The 21,367-nt window shown below is 45.2% G+C and overlaps 1 protein-coding gene across 3 annotated transcripts in view; it reads left to right on the top strand.

Annotated features, from left to right (window-relative positions):
* LOC135508352 (collagen alpha-1(XII) chain-like) overlaps positions 1–21,367 on the top strand; it is a 91,768-nt gene that overhangs the window by 18,160 nt on the left and 52,241 nt on the right. For 2 of the 3 annotated variants that reach the window (XM_064928475.1, XM_064928476.1), the window contains exons 14-26: positions 6,166–6,435; positions 8,019–8,285; positions 8,589–8,781; positions 9,010–9,131; positions 11,206–11,355; positions 11,495–11,614; positions 11,980–12,144; positions 12,348–12,494; positions 15,044–15,183; positions 18,180–18,309; positions 18,916–19,061; positions 19,495–19,624; positions 19,831–19,967. In XM_064928475.1, coding sequence (XP_064784547.1) covers positions 6,166–6,435; positions 8,019–8,285; positions 8,589–8,781; positions 9,010–9,131; positions 11,206–11,355; positions 11,495–11,614; positions 11,980–12,144; positions 12,348–12,494; positions 15,044–15,183; positions 18,180–18,309; positions 18,916–19,061; positions 19,495–19,624; positions 19,831–19,967 — 2,117 coding nt within the window. The remainder of the gene's footprint in view (positions 1–6,165; positions 6,436–8,018; positions 8,286–8,588; positions 8,782–9,009; positions 9,132–11,205; positions 11,356–11,494; positions 11,615–11,979; positions 12,145–12,347; positions 12,495–15,043; positions 15,184–18,179; positions 18,310–18,915; positions 19,062–19,494; positions 19,625–19,830; positions 19,968–21,367) is intronic. The other variant, XM_064928477.1, reaches the window with a different exon arrangement.

The raw sequence follows: 21,367 nt of genomic DNA, 5'->3' as shown, positions 1-21,367 counted from the left end.
ACTTCAATGAGTCGGAGGCGAAATACATTGATTTTGCTGGACTAGTCCCTAATCCCTGACTCTTGTCGGGATTGCAATATAGAGGCCGGCGCGCTTGCACTCTGATGAGATTACGGCGATGAATGAATAAATCGCCTCTATCCTCTGTACTATTGGTGAATGTGCAAACGCTGGAAAATAAACTGGACAAGCTCCATTCGAGACTATCCTATCAATGCGACATTAAGAACTGTAATATACAATTGCTTTTTGGCATCATGGCTGAACAAGGACAATTTAAATGAACAATATAAATCTAGCTGTTTTCTACGCATCGGCAGGACAGAAAGGCAGAGAACGGTAAGATCAGGGGTGGTGTGTGTCTCTTTATTAACAACAGCTGTAGCGTGTTCTGTAATATTAAGGAAGTCTCAAGGTTCTGCTCGCCTGAGATAGAACACCTCATGATAAGCTGTAGACCACACTATTTACCAAGAGAGTTTTCATCTGTATTTTGTGTTTATTTATTGATATAACTGTTTATAGCTTTTCTCCACACGTAAAGGCGCATTCAAAGCTCTCCCCCGGCCGCCATTTGGCAAATCAGACAATAACTCTATCCTCCTGATTCCGGCTTACAAGCAAAAACTCAACAGAAAAATACCAGTGACGCACTCAATACGGTTATGGTCCAATGAAGCAGATGCTAAGCTACAGGACTGTTTCTCTAGCACAGACTGGAATTTGTTACGGGAATCCTCCTATGGCATTGAGGAGTTTCCTACATCAGTCAGCGGCTTCATGAATAAGTCAATCGACAATGCTGTCCACACAGCGACCATACATACATATCCCAACCAGAAGCCATAGATTACAGGCAACATCCGCACTGAGCTAAAGGCTAGAGCTGCCACTTTCAGGGAGCAAGACACTAATCTGGACGCATATAAGAAATCCCGCTACGTGCTCGGACGAACCACCAAACAGGTAAAGTGTCAGTACAGGACTAAGATCGAATCCTACTACACTGGCTCTGACTCTCGTCAGATGTGGCAGGGATTGCAAATTATCACGAATTACAAAGGGATACCCTGCCGAGAGCTGCCCAGTGATGCGAGCCTACTCGACAAGCTAAATGCCTTCTTTGCTTGCTTCGCGAGAGCACCAGCTGTTCTGGACGACTTTATTATCATGCTCTCCGTAGCCGATGTGAGTAAGACCTTTAAACAGGTTGACATTAACAAGGCTACAGGGCCAGACGAATTACCAGGATGCGTACTCAGAGCATGCACTGACCAGCTGATAAGTGTCTTCACTGACATTTTCAACCTCTTGCTGACCCATTCTGTAATACATACTTGTTTCAAGCAAACCATCATAGTACCTGTGCCTAAGAACGCCAAGGTTACCTGTCTAAATGACTACCGCCCCCATAGCACTCACATCTGTAGCTATGAAATGCTTTGAAATGCTGGTCATGGCTCACATCAACACCATCATCCCAGAAACCCTGGACCCACTCCAATTCGCATACCGCCCCAACATATCCACAGATTATGCACTCTCAATTGCACTCCATACTGTCCTTTCCCACCTGGACAAAGGGAGCGCCTAAGTAAGAATGCTGTTAATTGACTACAGCTCATCGTTCAACACCATAGTGCCCTCCAAGCTCATCACTAAGCTAAGTATCCTGACACAGAACACCTCCCTCTGCAACTGGATCTTGGACTTCCTGACCCTCAACATTGGAGCCCATTAGGGGTGTGTGCTCAGTATCCTCCTGTACTCCCTGTTCACCCACGACTGCGTGGCCGCGCACAACTCCAACACCATCATTAAGTTTGCCGACGGTGGTAGTCCTAATCACAGACTAGGATGAGACAACCTATAGGGAAGAGGTCAGAGACATGGCAGTGTGGTGCAAGGACAAAAACCTGTCCCTCAATGTGGGCAAGATAAAGGAGCTAATCATGGACATCAGGAGATGGAGGGCCGAACACCCCCCATTCACATTGATGTGCTGTAGTGGAGTGGGTCGAGAGGTTCAAGTTCCTCAGTGTCCACATCAATAAGGACCTATCATGGTCCAAACACACCAGCACAGACGTTAATAGGGCACGACAACTCCTCTTCCCCTCAGGAGGCTGAAAATATTTGGCCTGGGCCCTCAGATCCTCAAAAAGTTCAACAGCTGCACCATTGAGAGCATCTTGACTGACTGCATCATCGCTTGATATGGCAACTGCTCGGCATCAAAGTGCAAGGCTCTACAGAGGGTAGTGCGTATGGCCCAGTACATCACTGGGGCAAAACTCCCTGCCATCCAGTACCTCTATACCAGGCAATGTCAGAGAAAGTCTCCTAAAAATGGTCAAAGACTCCAGCCACCCAAATCATAATCCGTTCCTTCTGCTACCGCAAAGCAAGCAGTATCTGAGCGCCACGTCTGACACCGAAAGGCACCTGAACAGCTAATACCCCAAGCCATAAGACTACTGAATAGTCCATCAAATGGCTAGCCAGACTTTTTACATTGACCCCTATTCAGATCCACTAGACTCCACACACACACACACACACACACACACACACACACACACACACACACACACACACACACACACACACACACACACACACACACACACACACACACACACACACACACACACACACACAGTACTGGTACTCCTTATATATAGCCTCGTTATTGTGTTAATATTTCCTCTTTTTTTTAGCAAATTTGTGTCTTATTTTTTTAAACTCTGCACTGTTGATAATGGCCTTGTAAATAAGCATTTTACTGTATCCTACATGTTGTATTCGGCGCATATTTAAATTAAACTATTTTGCCTGGGGCTCCCTTCTCTTTGACAATCAAGCTGACCTCTTTGTCCATATCTGGACCTCCAGCCAGAGCATGGTCAGAAGTCAGATGCTCAGTTTCCATGACATGGTCAGAAGTCAGATGCTCAGTTTCCATGACATGGTCAGAAGTCAGATGCTCAGTTTCCATGACATGGTCAGAAGTCAGATGCTCAGTTGATGACATGGTCAGAAGTCAGATGCTCAGTTTCCATGACATGGTCAGAAGTCATGGTCATGACATGGTCAGATGCTCAGTTTCCATGACATGGTCAGAAGTCAGATGCTCAGTTTCCATGACATGGTCAGAAGTCAGATGCTCAGTTTCCATGACATGGTCAGAAGTCAGATGCTCAGTTTCCATGACATGGTCAGAAGTCAGATGCTCAGTTTCCATGACATGGTCAGAAGTCAGATGCTCAGTTTCCATGACATGGTCAGAAGTCAGATGCTCAGTTTCCATGACATGGTCAGATTTGCTGACTCATCAGACCTGGCGTCCCACCGGAGTAGAACCTTTGTCTGGGCTCCTTTCTGTGCTCCATGACAAAGCATGGGTCTGGTTACAGCAGCACAGCTTGACGTCGGGACAACAGGCCAACATTGATCTCATTGTTTACGGTGCCACTGGCTTCCAGGTACTCACTGTGTGAGGTAACCTAACTGGCTATTGGAGACAATAGTGCACCCTGTGGCAGCCTGTGGCCAATCTATCTTGTATGTTCAGCCAACCACATCCTGATTCCTGACCACTAAAGATTGGCTTCATTAACTGAATCAGAGAAGGGGGGGCCTGAGTTAAATGTCTGGGATTCATATTTTAAATGTGATCCTTGTATGTATTAAAGCAGGAAGTCTTTCCCAACATGTGTTAGGTGTTACTTAGCAGCTACTTCAAAGCTGTGAGCAGTTGAGTGCTGGCTGGTTCCTCCAGCAGAGAACTGGCTGTCTGTCCACTTCCTCCCAGTCCGGGGAGAGGCCAAAGAGCATGAAGAGAGAAAGACCAGAGATAACCCACGCCACTGACACCAAGCCATACTTCTACTTCTATTTTGGGTCATGGGACAAAAATATGTTTTCGATAAAACTCTAAAAGTGCAGTTTGGTGTACATATCATTACACTATACAAACCACAAACTGCTGTCATACAGGTATAGCTAGCTAGGTCGTGTGCAAGTGGCTGTAGACAATCATATGCAATGTTTGCAAGGTTCATTTTGAGTGAATGTTTGTTCGTGGGCATAAGAGCTGAGCTTTTCAGTAGTAAGCATTTAATGGGCCACAGAGTGTGGCGTGAAACCAGGTTAATTCAAAACGGTTTGCTTTGATTTCCTTTCATGACGATCCCTTTGGAAACTGGGCTCCTGGCTGGGTAGTGCTTTGCCAGGCTCAGTGACTTAGCGGAGCCAGGAGACGCTGTTTTTCCTCCAGACTGAAGGTCCTTTGAGGCGAAAGGGCAGAGCAGGGCAGAGCCCCTTGCATGCAGGTGAACCATGTGTCTTCATCATGGTCTGGCCCTACACATAGCCTTGGTGGACCAGGCTCTAGGGCAGTTAAATGAGGGAAGTGTAAATAGAAGTGCAGTGAGTTTGATGGATTCTCTTTGCCATCTGGAGAGTGCCCTTGCTATCGAGCATCCTTGGGGCGTCCCTACCCCATTGGAATTTGACATTTAAAATGGTTAAGGTAAGGGTTAAGGTTAAGGTTAGGGAAGGGTCATGGTTAAAGTTAGACTAACGGTAGGGTTTAGGGTAGGGATGTCACAAGGATTCTGGATAGCACTTACCATCTCCAAAGAGCGGTTGTCAAATGAGACTTGGCTAAACTGTTTATCTGTAAATTGAAGTCTCCATTTCCAGTGGTGTTTCGTCTTTGACTGTGGGCTCAATAATAAGCATTGCCTGTATGCTGTTTGTTCGAAAAGAACTCATGTACTGTATGAATGCAGTAAATGCATGCTGTTAAGTTACATTGATAAGAGCGATGTTTGTGTCCATATGTGAGCTGATAGGGTGAGCTTTTTATGAAGGCTCAGCCTCATAGCAGGCAGCACACACAGTGTACTTTTCCTGGCACCTGACTCATCATCTTGACACATATTGATATATATCCACATATCCAATTCGAGCCCAAACCAACACGGCTTTTGGCCGACGATTTGAAGGTTGGCTACATCAACAAACATGCCTTGGTTACAGGAAGCCCCTGGCTGGTCTACTCCTATACATCACTTAGTGAAGTATACAGATTAGACTCTGTGTCTCAGTGATCTAGACCCATTATGTTTGTCAGATGTGTTTCCTTATTTTTCTTTTTCGAGATTTAGGGGATTATGCCGACAACCGTATTTGCCAGTGTGATGATTAAAATGTGTAATAGCTCATCCTTTGTTAATGGCTCCTTCTTCAATGCTTCTTCAATGCTTTTCGTCATTGCACAGAGGCTGGGAGAGATTGTCCATTTACAAAGCTAAGTTTCGCTTACATTGTTGGTTTCAAATGCATGTTTTGCTAATTCCAACTGAGCTTACTTCAAAATGGAGGCAGCTAGCTGTGTCAGTCTGTATTCCATGTGTTGCATGTATGTGCTTCAGCGTTTGGCCCCTGTGAGTGTGCTGTGCTCAGAGTACTGATGAAAAGTGGGTCATTGTCTGCAGAAGTCATTATCGTGTGATCCGGTCCCTCTTGTGCAGCAGCACAGCCGGGAAAGTCAGTGGTCTCTCTCCTCAGCGCTTGGCAGCAGCTCGCTGCTCCCTGGATGGAGGGGACTTGGCATCTAGAGGGGCCACAGAATATTATCATTGACAGGCCCACCAAAATCTGGAATTCTCCATTCATTTCCTTGTTGAATTCATTACTCCTCATATTTGGATCAGCGCTCTCTCTCTCTCTCTCTCTCTTTCTCTGCATCTGCAATTGTAACAAACACACTTTATCGGATCAAGTTTCTTCTGTTTTGATGGAAAATGAAAGTGCTGTGAGCGAGACACTCTGAGCTGAGCGCTGGAATCCAGTGATTGGTTTTGCAGAGCTTTTTCCGATCCCTCTGATTATGAACAAAGTAAATCACTTGTTTCAAAAGACCTTGAGGGGTTAAACGGAGACAGATAAATCATTGGTGGTTTATCACTATACCAGCGAATTCCTCTTGCTCTCTAGAATACACTCGCCCACACTATCTGCATCCAGAGTGAGACAAACTGCCATATCAACTCGCAGACCTAACACAAACTGTTTTGGTCCATTTGATAGAGACTCTGTACTAACACTGGTATGTGAGATGATTCCCAGCTTCCTCTGTCCTTTTTCCCCTCACAGTCCTTGGCTCCCCTAAAGACCTGGTTACCAAAGATGTCACGGAAACCAGCTTCGCTGTCTCCTGGACGGCAGCGCTTGGTAATGTGCGCTCCTACTGGTTGAAGTGGAAGTCGTTGTACACGGAGGAGACAGGGGAGAAGTCAGTCCCTGGAGATGTAACGGCCACAGTGCTGGACGGGCTCACTCCAGAGACGCGCTACCAGGTCTCTGTCTACGCAACCTACGACAGGAAAGAGGGGGAGCCACTCGTGGGTGCTGAGACCACAGATGGTAAGTCACTTCTCCTCCCTAATGTTTCCACCATACTCAGACTTACTGTGGAACCCTCTCTCTCTGTCTCTCTGTGTCTGTTTCTCTCATCCAATCTCTCTCTTGCTCTCTTTCTCTTTCACTCATCCTCTCTGTCTGCCTGAGAAGATGGGTTTCTGGGTTTTTCGTCCACAGTTTACCACAGAGCTGAAAAAAATATATACATGTAGGATATGAAAATACCCCATGACCTCAGAAAATCTATCTATATAACTGGAACGAGCCTATATAAAGCACCTGGAATGAATAGGAGATCCAGAGTGGGTCATATTTGTCTGATGACATTAAAGAGTGTGTCAAGATGGTTTGAGCCCTTGAAGAGATTGGATTTATGAACAGACCTTATTTTCGTAAATACACCATGAGCGTCAAGCTTTCATAGTCTTTATAATCCAGGAGTAGATAAAAAAAGGTAAAAAATAAATGAAACAACTTCAGTCCTGTCACCCTGACTGTTGAAAGCAGTGACCCAGGCTTTAGAGTTATGCAGGAAACGTCAGCCCATTCCTGGGCGCATGATGTGGAAAAAGTGAGATATGGTGACATTTCCGACTCATTCTTTGAGCTTGGAGATAACGTCAATGCTGCTGGCATTCACCTGATCCATCTGAACAGCCAACGAGATGCTTTTGTAATCAGGGTGACGTGTGTGACTGCGTGCGTTGGTGCATGCTTGTGCAAGTTATCAGGGGAGATTGTGGATTCGGATAGACACAGGAGTAGACAGTGTTTCCCTCTCCTCACAATACAGCGACCCACTGAAATGAGAAAAGCACATTGACAGAAACTCGCCCCGATTGGGGAATTCATCCGCAGGTTAGCGAGACAAAATGTGCTAATGGAAAATGTGTCTCTCCATCGTTTTGTTTATTGATTCTGGAAAGCAGGACAGGTGCAATTTACACCGAAAACAACCTTGAGGCACCTCTGGAGGCTCGTATGGTTTATATCTATGGTCACTAGCCCTGCGGGTTCTTCCACCAGAACCACCAGCCCTTTCTCTGTCTCTCTCTCTCGGTCTCCGCTAACAGGACAGGTCCATTTGGATCAAACCACGCAGTGAAAACTTGGACAGGCTTCTTTTTTCCGTCCATAAAACTACTCTCTCTGAAGTCTAGCTGTCTGAATATTTTCCTGAGCTCGTTTAGGGGTTTTGGCAATTCACACTTGTCCTTCCTGCACCAAAAACACACTGGGGTCATAGTATGGAAAGATAAAACACACAGTGGGTACAACCCACCACCTCAACACAATCTAGTAAAGCAGAGTCTGGTCAGTGTATGGTTTGACTGGGAAATAAAACTATGTTTGGACGGATTTGTGTTCACAAGCATATGGAAACTGAACAGATATCGCCGTGAAAACCTTGGAGGTATCCAACCGTGTCAATGTTTAGATTGCCCAGAAGAAGCCATGGCTTCGTACCATTTTGAAATGTCGGCATTAATTTGGCATGCATTCCAATTCTACTTTCTGCTCAAACTCGCAGCATGATACCAAAATCAATCCATAAATCATTCATTTTCTTTCATTTGTGCTCCCAGTGTCTGCAGCCGGAAAAGTTGTCGTCGTTTCCGAGGAGACGGAGAAGAGCATGAAGGTGACATGGCAGCCTGCACCCGGGAATGTTGTCAACTACCGGGTGACATACAAGCCGGCGTCGGGAGGGCGACAGCTGGCCACCAAGGTGCCCGCTGGGACCACCAACACCATCTTGAGACGCTTAACACCCATGACCACCTACGACATCACAGTGCTGCCTGTGTACAAGCAGGGAGAAGGAAAAGCAAGGCAAGGAGTAGGAACCACACGTACGTTGGTTTATCATTAACCACAACTGAACTGTGCTCTGTGATGTTTACGTTAGGTTAGGGGGTCTTGTACAGTAGTTAGTCACTGGAGGGTTATGCAGACTCATATCAAGTACTTATCATCATCAACAACGAAATCTTGCATGAAACAGATGCTTGCAGTAGGATAGCCCAGGAGAGAATGGATCTCCAAATAGGCAGCTAAGTACTAGGATGTTACTAGTAATTGTAATAGTTTAGCCACATTTTACTTCCACTTTATATTCTTCTGTTTATATCAAATCTTAATTTTCTCTGTTCCAGTGTCACCGTACAAAGCCCCTAGAAACTTGCAGACCTCCGAGCCTGCTAGGACCAGTTTCAGAGTGACCTGGGACCCCGCTCCAGGGGAGGTCAAGGGCTACAAGGTCACCTTCCACCCCATTGGGAATGATATAGACCTGGGAGAGCTGCTGGTCGGACCCTATGACAACACTGTGGTTCTGGAGGAGCTCAGGTAGGCTTATCCTTGGACTGGAATGTAAAGTATATCAGATGGGCTGTCACATGTAATGGATTACTTGTCACATGTAATGGATTACTTTGCACAGGTACTGTCGTTTGAGCCATGCCGCATTTTCATGAGTTCAGCAATTTGTTGTGTCAGTCTCTCAGTCATATCTCTCAGACAAACTGACAAACCTGTTGAGATGAATGAAGTGTAACTGTTAAGTTTGTCTCACAGGGCTGGTACCAAGTACACAGTGAGTGTGTTTGGGATGTTTGAGGGAGGAGAGAGCCAGCCGTTGGATGGAGAGGAAAAGACTACTCTCTCTGATGCCCCTGAACCACCACCATATGATGGAGGTAAGGCCGACTCTCAAACCCCTCCGACATGAATAATCATAGCCAGCAACAGCAACACAGCACGACACATGAGACTACACTGGAAATGATTGATCTTATGCACAGCCAATCAACAACCGTGGGCATGGCAGCCATGTTAAAAAGTAAAGGGTCATGCTTAAGGTAAATATTTGTATTCAGGAATCGTATATATATATAAAAAAGCTGTGATCCATTTTAGAGGCAAAGGCGAAATAACACATTTTCCTCAAAGAACCCAACAACCCTAATGACCTATAGGATTTTTTTAAATTGTTTTATTATTCTCCCTCATGATACTTAAGACCTTATATGTATATATGTTGTGTCTCCTGCGTCCATAGCCAAAGTGTGGGTATACATTTTTAATCCCTCTCCCCATAAAAACAGATGAGTTGCCCTAAATGCCTTTCCTCAAAGCTAATTGTCTCACCAAATAACAGATTTAATGACTGTTCCATCTGTTGGCTGCTCGCTTTTTTCATCACTTTGGGTTCCTTTTTCTTTTTCTGGATCCCGTGGCAGCTAAGAGCAGTAGAATTGAAGAAAGGTGAAGCTGTTTGCAATTACCAGTGTTTTACAACCTACCGGGTGTGAGCACGTGGCGTGGTGCAGGGCAGTGAGTGACAGGAGAGGAGAGGAAAGAGAGAGAAGGAGGAAAATGTTATGTGTTTGATGGAAGGCTCCAGAGAGGCCAGTCTGACACTCAGCTGACTGGAAGGCCTCCTCTAATAGGGAGCAGATACAGTGACAAGACCCAGTCAGCCAGTCAGTCAGGCAGCCACCCACCCACAATAATATAATTTAATAAAGGGGACAGAACAACCCGTCTACACCCCATTTCCACCTTTCACCTTACCCAGTACTCCTCAATTCAGTCCCCCAATCCTGGAGGAGTGAGATTAAGAAGGGAGTGAGGAGAGAGGGATTGGGTCTGAAGTAATCCGTTCATCAGCCTCCCTCAACACTGAAGATATTTTACACCAGACAGTAATGGAAATGTGTCTCCTTTTCCACATTCAAAGTGTTTATTCCTGTAAATGATAGATAACTGTTCTTTGAGTCACAGATACATTTGTGCTGTAACGCACGAGTAAACAAAACATTGAATTTACAGTGCCATAAACAGAGACTGGATGTGAATTTCTTTATTTGGTGAAATGCATATTGCAGTCAAAGGACAAACCTCTGCCGTGGCCGATAAATCTTCCCCCTGTAGTCTCGCCCGATAGCCTTAGATAATTGTCTTTGTTATGACTGTGTCGCTAACTAAAACAGCCTGTAATCCGAACGACACACGGTTCAGTCACACTCCGCGGGACATCTATTTATCTGTGGGCCGCATGGGGAAGGAAAGACTCGTCTGTAAATCAAACATCATGTAACCTGTTTTCAATTGCAGACAGTGGCAGATTGCACAATGTCTGTGTGCGGCTGCTGCATCTGCAGTCTTAACGGACTGGGGACGAGGCCTTCTTCTCATCCCACAGGTGTCTGGAAAACAGTGAGAGCTGTGCCAGTGAGGAATGCACAGTAACTCTCACCAAGGAGACCCTTGTAGATCATGTCAGGAGAGCTTCTTTTTGTTGTTCCCCGGGAGAGGCTGAGCAGTGGCCAGTGAAGAACACTCCTCGGACACACACAGAGAGAGAGAGAGGGACAGAACAGTCTCAACTTGTTCGAAGAAAAGAAGACAATAATTATATCGGCACCTGGAAATGAAATGTGTATGATGAAAATAGCTTGTAACCCTAAAAATGGAATAGAAAGATTTTTTACTGCTTGCTTGTAAAGAGAAATATGTGTTTTTTTCTGTTTGGGAAGTGTGTGTGATGTACTGTGAATTAATGTCAACAATGTAATGTCAAGGACCTCTTTTCTTTCCTACTACTTCACCTCTCTTCACACCCATGCATTATTAAACACCTCTGAGCCATCTCCATGACATGTCTGCCCTCATAACTTCACCTGTAATATAACGGAAACTGCATTATAATAACTAGAACCCATCACTGTTCTGTTCTGTGTCTCTGACCTGTAACCTCTGACCTCTCAGATGTGGTGTGTAAGACCAAAGCCCGGGCTGATATAGTCCTGCTGATCGATGGCTCCTGGAGTATCGGCCGTCTGAACTTCAAAACCATCCGCTCCTTCATCTCTCGCATGGTGGGAGTCTTTGACATCAGCCCTGACAGGGTCCAGATTGGTAGGTTGAACCTCAGTGTGCCTAAGGTCTCACAGGATATGAGCATTCCTGCTCCCTGCTATAGATTATAGCAGTTATAATGTTGTGTAGATTTACATGGCATCTGATCTGACAGAGGCTCTCTGTGTGTTTCTCCCAGGTCTGGCCCAGTACAGTGGTGACCCTAAGACTGAGTGGCACCTGAATGCCCACAGGACCAGGGCTTCCCTGTTGGAGGCTGTAGCCAACCTGCCCTACAAAGGAGGCAACACACTCACTGGTACAGTACTTAATCTACATCTATAACCTTAATGCAGACATTGCTGTTTTATACTGTTAACTCTATCATGTTCATGCTTGTATTGGCTACTGAAAAAGGTTCCAGTTCGTAAACTTCACAATGGAAACTGTGCCACTGCTTTGATTCTTGGCAGCTGAGCTGTTTGTGTGACAGCCAGAGGGTGAAGGGAACTGAACTCAATTGTATGCTCCATTATGCAAATAAAACTTTGTTGTTCCTAATAGGCTCACAATGTATTTTATAATAATCTGCTTTCTGTTTAGCTGCCTTGTTGGAAAGGCCTCAGAGAAATTATTAAACCGTATAATCAGTGTGATAAATAAATGTTTCTGTCTTGGTTGCAGGTTTGGCTTTGAACTACATCCTCCAGAACAATTTCAAGGAGAACGTTGGCATGAGACCCAACGCTCGTAAGATCGGAGTGCTGGTCACTGATGGCAAGTCTCAGGATGACATCATTGCCAACTCCCAGAACCTGCGTGACCAGGGCATTGAGTTGTATGCCATCGGTGAGTCTCTGCCATCTTCACTGGGAAGTTTTCCCTTTGTTCTATTTGGACTATTCTGACACTCCTTGTATCCATCTCAACTTGAATAATGACAGTTATCTTTGTCGTCTTGAAGTAGCGTGTGAATGCTCGAGTTGCCCTAGAATAATTGCTCTAAGACGGGATAGCTGACTTGACAGTTGTCCCTTGTTGACTCCTCCTAGGTGTGAAGAACGCTGACGAGAATGAGCTGAGGTCCATCGCCTCTGACCCGGAGGAGATCCACATGTACAACGTGGCCGACTTCTCCTTTCTGCTGGACATAGTGGACGACTTGACTGACAACCTCTGTAACAGCGTCAAGGGACCAGGTACCTTCAGCCTTCCATTAAACTCCTTGTCGGGACTGTTAATAAGGGGACAGTCTTATTGTCTATGCAGGTTAAACCCCTTAGTCTTAATACTAGTGCTTAGTACTAAGGCTTATATTCACAAAATGTTCCAGAGCGGGAGCGTTGATCTAGGATCAGTTTTGCCCTTGATTTCATAATGAATAAGAGGGGAGAGCTGATCCTAGATCTTTGAGACTCTTTGTGAATATGGGCGACGATCTCAATCTGTGTGAGGCTGTAGTTATGTAAACAGGGTTTAGGTCATGGCTAAGAGAGAGTTGCAAGTCTGGAGCACCAGAGGAGACAACACAAGGAGCTGAATGCCAGCTTACCACTGGAAATAATATAGAATCTAGTCCTCTTTCCCCCGATGCTCTATTTTATCCTCTCTGAAATTAGAAATAGTCTGCTCCTTAATCAAATGAATGAGCTGGAACTGGATACTATGTGGGAGAAGTTCCTTTTGTTTTTTCTTTTTGAAAAGGCTTAGACGTGGCGTGCAGCCGTCTGGAGTAAAGAGTCTTTGTCTGTCTGTCAACTGGATTTTCTGCTAGGGAGCTGTGTCCAAATCTGTGAAAGACAACTCAAATGCTTGGTAAACAACAGGTGTAGACTAACAGTGAAATGCTTACATACGGGTCCTTCCCAACAATGCTGAACGAGAGAAAATAGAGAAATAACAGAAAAGTAAAACATGTAATAATAAAAGCTTAGCAAATACACAATCAGTTATGATAACTTGGCTACATACACGGGGTACCAGTACCGAGTCGATGTGCAGGAGTACGAAGTAGTTGGTACATATACCTGTATATGTACAGGTACATATACAGTTGAAGTCGGAAGTTTACATACACTTAGGTTGGAGTCATTAAAACTTGTTTTTCAACCACTCCACACATTTCTCGTTAACAAACTATAGTTTTGTCAAGTTGGTTAGGACATCTACTTTGTGCATGACACAAGTAATTTTTCCAACAATTGTTTACAGACAGATTATTTCACTTATAATTCACTGTATCACAATTCCAGTGAGTCAGAAGTTTACATACACTAAGTTGACTGTGCCTTTAAACAGTTTGGAAAATTCCAGAAAATTATGTCATGGCTTTAGAAGCCTCTGATAGGCTAATTGACATCATTTGAGTCAATTGGAGGTGTACCTGTGGATGTATTTCAAGGCCTACTTTCAAAGTCAGTGCCTCTTCGCTTGACATCATGGGAAAATCAAAAGAAATCAGCCAAGACCTCCACAAGTCTGGTTCATCCTTGGGAGCAATTTCCAAATGCCTGAAGGTACCACATTCATCTGTACAAACAATAGTATGCAATCTGTACAAACAATAGTATGCAAGTATAAACACCATGGGACCATGCAGCCGTCATACCGCTCAGGAAGGAGACGCATTCTGTCTCCTAGAGATGAATATACTTTGATGCGAAAAGTGCAAATCAATCCCAGAACAACAAAGAGTCTCTGAAGATGCTGGAGGAAACAGGTACAAAAGTATTTATATTCACAGTAAAACGAGTCCTATATCGACATAACCTGAAAGGCCACTCAGCAAGGAAGAAGCCACTGCTCCAAAACCACCATAAAAAAGCCAGACTACGGTTTGCAACTGCACATGGGGACAAAGATCGTACTTTTTGGAGAAATGTCCTCTGGTCTGATGAAATAAAAATAGAACTGTTTGGCCACAATGACCATCGTTATGTTTGGTTGAAAAAGGGGTTGTGGGGGACTTTTCTGCAGGAGGGACTGGTGCACTTCACAAAATAGATGGCATCATGAGGAACAAAAATTATGTGTATATATTGAAGCAACATCTCAAGACATTAGTCAGGAAGTTAAAGCTTGGTCGCAAATGGGTCTTCCAAATGGACAATGACCCCAAGCATACTTCCAAAGTTGAGGCAAAATGGCTTAAGGACAACAAAGTCAAGGTATTGGAGTGGCCATCACAAAGCCCTGACCTCAATCCCATAGAACATTTGTTGGCAGAACTGAAAAACGTGTGCGAGCACGGTGGCCTGCAAACCTGACTCAGTTACACCAGCTCTGTCAGGAGGAATGGGACAAAATTCATTCAACTTATTGTGGGAAGCTTGTGGAAGGCTACCTGAAACATTTGACCCAAGTTAATAAATGTAATGCAATGCTACCAAATACTAATTGAGTGTATGGAAACTTCTGACCCACTGGAAATGTGATGAAAGAAAGAAATATAAATATTTAAATAATATAAATAATAAATATTATTCTGACATTTCACATTCTTAAAATAAAGTGGTGATCCTAACTGAGCCAAAACAGGGACTTTTTACTAAGATTATACATGTCAGGAATTGTGAAAAACTGAGTTTAAATGTATTTGTCTAAGGTGAATGTAAACTTCCGACTTTAACTGTAACTAGGAATAAAGTGACATATAATAAACAATGAGATCCAATGAGATCCAATGAGATCCTATGAGATCCTATGCTTTGGGTTGATTTGACTGCCTCTCTCCCCTTTTCCCTGATAGGAGGTGGCCCCGAGGCACCCACGGACCTTGTGACCTCAGAGGTGACCCACTATTCGTTCCGTGCCAGCTGGACAGGCCCTGATGGTCCAGTGGAGAAGTACCGTGTGGAGTACATGACCTTGTCTGGACGCCCTCAGCAGGTACATACCTTTAACCTCCACACTAACTCAACCCTATCAAAGACCAACCCCTCTGTTACTCTTCCCTATCAGCCCCCCAAACCCCTCTGTCACTCCCCCTCTATCAACCCCCAAACCCCTCTGTCATTCCCCTCTATCAACCCCCAAACCCATCTGTCTCTCCCCTCTATCACAAATCCCTCTGTCACTCCCCCTCTATCAACCCCCAAATCCCTCTGTCACTCCCCCTCTATCAACCCCCAAACCCCTCTGTCACTCCCCCTCTATCAACCCCCAACCCCTCTGTCACTCCCCCTCTATCAACCCCCAAATCCCTCTGTCACTCCCCCTCTATCAACCCCCAAACCCCTCTGTCATTCCCCTCTATCAACCCCCAAACCCATCTGTCTCTCCCCTCTATCACAAATCCCTCTGTCACTCCCCCTCTATCAACCCCCAAATCCCTCTGTCACTCCCCCTCTATCAACCCCCAAACCCCTCTGTCACTCCCCCTCTATCAACCCCCAACCCCTCTGTCACTCCCCCTCTATCAACCCCCAAATCCCTCTGTCACTCCCCCTCTGTCAACCCCCAAACCCCTCTCACTCCCCCTCTATCAACCCCCAAACCCCTCTGTCATTCACCCTCTATCAACCCCCAAACCCCTCTGTCACTCCCCCTCTATCACAAACCCCTCTGTCACTCTCCCTCTATCAACCCCCAACCCCTCTGTCACTCCCCCTCTATCAACCCCCAAATCCCTCTGTCACTCCCCCTCTGTCAACCCCAAAACCCCTCTGTCACTCCCCCTCTATCAACCCCCAAATCCCTCTGTCACTCCCCCTCTGTCAACCCCCAAACCCCTCTCACTCCCCCTCTATCAACCCCCAAACCCCTCTGTCATTCACCCTCTATCAACCCCCAAACCCCTCTGTCACTCCCCCTCTATCACAAACCCCTCTGTCACTCCCCCTCTATCAACCCCCAAACCCCTCTGTCACTCACCCTCTATCAACACCCAAACCCCTCTGTCACTCCCCCTCTATCACAAATCCCTCTGTCACTCCCACCTGAGGATGGAAGGATGAGGATGGAAGCAAGTTGTAAAGGTTTTGTTCTCAATGACTTACTTTGCTAAATAAAGATAGAAGAGATGACATACTGTAAGTATTCACCCCGACCCCACACCTACCCTACATGTAGCTTTGAGGACATTATGGGCAGGTTTTTGGGAAGACTTGTCCTGGGTTTAGTTCTAGCCTCTGATCTGCCAGATACTAGAGGGAAACCCCAGAAACTCTCCCCACCTCCCTTCCTTAAGCTTGTGTTGGCTGCTCAGTATGAGGGTGTTTGGTAAAATGGGTTTGGCAGAGGTTATGACCACAAAATACAAGGCTTTCAATTTAGAGTACTAGTAGCAAAAAAGGTTTGTTTTGTTTATTTCATATCCCTTTATCTGACAGCGGCAGGGTCTTGGCTCCAGTGTGCTAGAATGGGGTAGCTAACTTCCAACGTCTTGGAGTCCAATTTCATTTTTCTAAGTATTTATTTTATTCCAACTCTCATGGCTTTGTGATGCAGTGGTCTAGTGTGTGATCAAGGTTTTGTTTGTTTTTTACTCTTCTAAATAGAAACAGAGTGGGTCGGAAAGTGTGGAGTTTGTTCAGAGTTCCTACAACCAATTTCTGACCTACCATCTGGATTCGGTCCTATGTAGCAAAATTTGAAAGATAATGAAATTGTAACCCTACTTTTGAGAAAATGGCTCATGAGTATTTTGGTACAGCTACTGGAGAGTTCTTCTTTGTCTACACCCATTCAACATTGTTCACACCCTCTTAAGCCGTAGAACCACCCAACTGGGAACTAAAAAAGAAAGACTGGGAAAAATCGATTTGAATGGTCATCCAACTCAGAATTCCAACTCTGGAACTCGGGCCTCTTTCTAGAGCTCCTACACAGATCATACACGTAACATTAGCTAACGAGCCAGCTAGCTACAGTTAGCTAGCTAGTTAATAGAATACTTTAACTTTCAATGAAAATGACTTTCCACGAAATTGGAAACATATAATATCTAAAAATGTCGCTTGACTCTTACCTGTATACATGGATGAACTCTTCTCACTTTGTCATGCATGCCACGGTTGCCCTTAGTTTGAAGATGTTATCCGGAGACAAATGTTTTATACAACAGACTCTCTCCGCATTTGGCAATCATCTCTCTGCTTCCACTGGGCATTCCACTGATTTCACTCGGGTGAACTTCTTCCATGACAACGACACCATTTCTTCCCCACCATTGTCATCAGAAGACTCGACAATGTCTGGTTCAATGAAAATGTTTTGACCTAAATCAGTGATTTCCTCATTGTCTGATTCTTTTTTAGAGTTCGAGAGAGTCAGCATTGCACGATCATTAACTTCAGGGCAGCAATGTTGAGAACAATTTGATATCTTTCAAAAAAAGCTGCAGTAGACAGGATTATCCACACATACAGTATTTAACAGCTCATGTTATAAACAGAAGCATGCTTACATGGCAGACTAATGCAAACTCATCTCTCGGCATGTCCAGCCCACCCATTGTCTCGGCCAATCATGGCTAGTGGGAAGGTTCCTGTATTTTCCATTGCTAAACCAACTAGGCTCTTTATTTAGCAATTGCATTCATATTTACAAAAGGCATACACATTTGTTATTAAGGCACATGAAAGTTCACATGTTCCAGCAAGCATTTCTGAAACCCCCTTTTTTTTAAATGCCTCTCCTGTAAAGTAGTGACGTGCAACATGCGCCTAGCTTCCAGAAACGGGTCATATTTGTGGTTCAATGAAGACCACTAGAATCAACACAGGAAACACTGATAGCTGTACTTTGTTGTATTGTTTGGCTTATTTGTCCTCCAACAGAAACCAACCTTTCCATGCTTGTCAATGGGGTTACTTAAAATAGACATTCTACAACCTCATACTGTATTCACCTGGTTCATGTTTACTCTTGTTGTCTGGGTGTAGATGTTTGTTGATGGCTCTGTGACCACAGCCATCCTACCTAACCTAAACCCACTGACTGAGTATCTGGTCAACGTCTACTCTGTCATCGGAGAGGAGAGCAGCGACCCACTGAAGGGCGCTGAAACCACCTGTGAGTCCTAATCTGTTTTTCTGTGTTCTTCTTTAAAACCACTATACTGTACCTGTCCATTACTCTCCTGTAACATACCTGTATGTCCCACACGTAATCTCTATAGGATCAACAATGGATGTCTTTGAGACTGTGAAACAAGTATTCTTCCGTTACATTCAGCACACCACTGTGACTTTATAGATGTTCCTGTGGTGCTTGTGCGGTCCCTGTTTTCAACGTTAAAGAAAGAACAACACTGTCTTATTTATGATACCATATAAGGCTGATATTATTGTAATCAAAGGGGGAAACACTGTTTCAAACTCAAAACCATGCTGTTATTCGGCGCTCACTATGTGCATCAAGAATGAGAGAGGTCTTTTTATGTTGTTCTTCACTATTCTTTTATTTGTCCTCTAGAATAGCGTGATTTTATGAAGCAATTTTCTTTATGAGTAATTTCTCCATAAAAGCTCCTATAAAATACCTCATTGTTTAGTTCTCACTACTTGAATAGGCACATGAATTCTGCATGGCTACGTTTCACTGCAAACATTTCATTTTTGGATGGGATTGTGTGTGTTTAGAATCTAAGTGTTTCCCTCTCCCTCTTCCCATGTCCAGTGCCCCTCAGCGCAGTGAGGAAGATGATCATCTATGAGGAGCGTCCCACCACCATGAGGGTGAAGTGGGAGGAAGCAGTGGGTGCCACGAACTACATGCTACTCTACAGAGCCATCAACGCCACAGAGCCCTCCGTGGAGAAAGAGGTGAGACGGCAACTGAGAGAGAGAGAGAGAGAGAGCGAGAGAAAGAGAGAGACGCCAGTCCAACTGCTGCACTGACACACATACACAGATGCTGCCAATGACCGGATATACCGGTCCCCTGCCAATGTCTCCTGACAGCATGCAGATGTCAAGGAGCAGAGATGAATAACTTTCCTTTTATGGATGCAGAGACAACAAAACACAGAATTATTTATTACATTTTGTATATTACTCTGGCATGATATTAGTTCCAGAGGTGTCAAATCAAGAGGATTAGATCGTCTGTAGTATTGGCAAACACTTAGATAAGTTATATGACACTGTACACTGCCTAAGACCCTTAATCTGTGGAAACATGTTCATTCAAACTGCCTGTCTGAACGACAGTGAGCCTTGTAAAATAATGTTTGTTCTGTCATGGTACTCCCTGCAGATGAGAGTTGGAGGGGACACAACTGATGTCCAGTTGGTGCAGCTGATCCCCAACACGGCCTACACTCTGTCCATCTTAGCCCTGCATGGACAGTCAGCCAGCGACCCCCTGACCGAGCAAGGAGTCACATGTACATACAGAACAGTACTCTTCTACCTTCAAATGTTGTTATTAATGTTTTGCGCTCAGTGCCCTAAGGGAGGGTAAGGCACGACAGGTCCTAACTCGTATAGAGTAAATTAGGTCTCCTCACACCCTAGTTTATGGAATGAAAGGGATTAAAGAAATAATGTAATTTGGTGAGCCTCATGTTCTATATCTCTGTCCCCTCTGTAGTGCCCATGCCCCCTGCGGGAGAGCTGAGGGTCAGAGACGTTACCCATAGCACCCTGAAGATGAACTGGGATGCTGCTCCAGGTGCCGTCCTCAAATACATCCTCACCTACACGCCTGATGAGGGAGAGGCCAAAGAGGTGAGATACGACAATCACAATACATCTGTTGGATACAGACGGCAGTGAAAGGAATACTCTGTACTCTACATACTCCCTCGGGGGGCAGAAACATATGCTTAGCTCTCTGTCCTACTGGTCACAGCAGACACCAGCTCCTGTGCTGAGCACATTCTCTGTTTATGTCAGCTAGCAGATTGATATTTTTTACGCATCATTTGAGATATGACATTGGACAGCGTAATGGGAAGGGCAGCTGGTGAGAAGGGTATGCAGTGGACCTCTGGGGCTGTGCTATTTGACTGGGAGCCTGGTGGAAGGATCACACCACTGGACCGGGAGCCTGGTGGAAGGATCACACCATTGGACCAAGAGCTTGGTGGAAAGATCACCCCACTGGACCGGGAGCCTGGTGGAATGATCACACCATTGGACCAAGAGCCTGTTGGAAGGATCACCCCACTGGACCGGGAGTCTGGTGGAATGATCACACCATTGGACCAAGAGCCTGGTGGAATGATCACCCCACTGGACCGGGAGTCTGGTGGAAGGATCATCCCACTGGACCAGGAGCCTGGTGGAAGGATCACACCATTCGACCGGGAGCCTGGTGGAAGGATCACCCCACTGGACCGGGAGCCTGGTGGAAGGATCACACCATTGTACCAAATCAAATCAAATTTATTTATATAGCCCTTCCTACATTAGCTGATATCTCAAAGTGCTGTACAGAAACCCAGCCTAAAACCCCAAACAGCAAGCAATGCAGGTGTAGAAGCACGGTGGCTAGGAAAAACTACCTAGAAAGGCCAAAACCTAGGAAGAAACCTAGAGAGGAACCAGGCTATGTGGGGTGGCCAGTCCTCTTCTGGCTGTGCCGGGTGGACATTATAACAGAACATGGCCAAGATGTTCAAATGTTCATAAATGACCAGCATGGTCCAATAATAATAAGGCAGAACAGTTGAAACTGGAGCAGCAGCACGGCCAGGTGGACTGGGGACAGCAAGGAGTCATCACTTCAGGTAGTCCTGAGGCATGGTCCTAGGGCTCAGGTCCTCTGAGAGAGAGAAAGAAAGAGAGAATTAGAGAGAGCACACTTAAATTCACACAGGACGCCGAATAGGACAGGAGAAATACTCCAGATATAACAAACTGACCCTAGCCCCCCGACACATAAACTACTGCAGTATAAATACTGGAGGCTGAGACATGAGGGGTCAGGAGACACTGTGGCTCCATCTGAGGACATCCCCGGACAGGGCCAAACAGGAAGGATATAGAGAGCCTTGTGGAATGATCACACCATTGGACCAAGAGCCTGGTGGAAGGATCACCCCACTGGACCGGGAGCCTGGTGGAATGATCACACCATTGGACCAAGAGCCTGTTGGAAGGATCACCCCACTGGACCAGGAATC

This window comes from Oncorhynchus masou, chromosome 21 (assembly GCF_036934945.1).
Source record: "Oncorhynchus masou masou isolate Uvic2021 chromosome 21, UVic_Omas_1.1, whole genome shotgun sequence".
NCBI classification, from domain to species: Eukaryota; Metazoa; Chordata; class Actinopteri; order Salmoniformes; family Salmonidae; genus Oncorhynchus; species Oncorhynchus masou.
The sequence above is the reverse complement of the archived record's forward strand: the minus strand, read 5'-3'. Positions and strand labels throughout refer to the sequence as shown.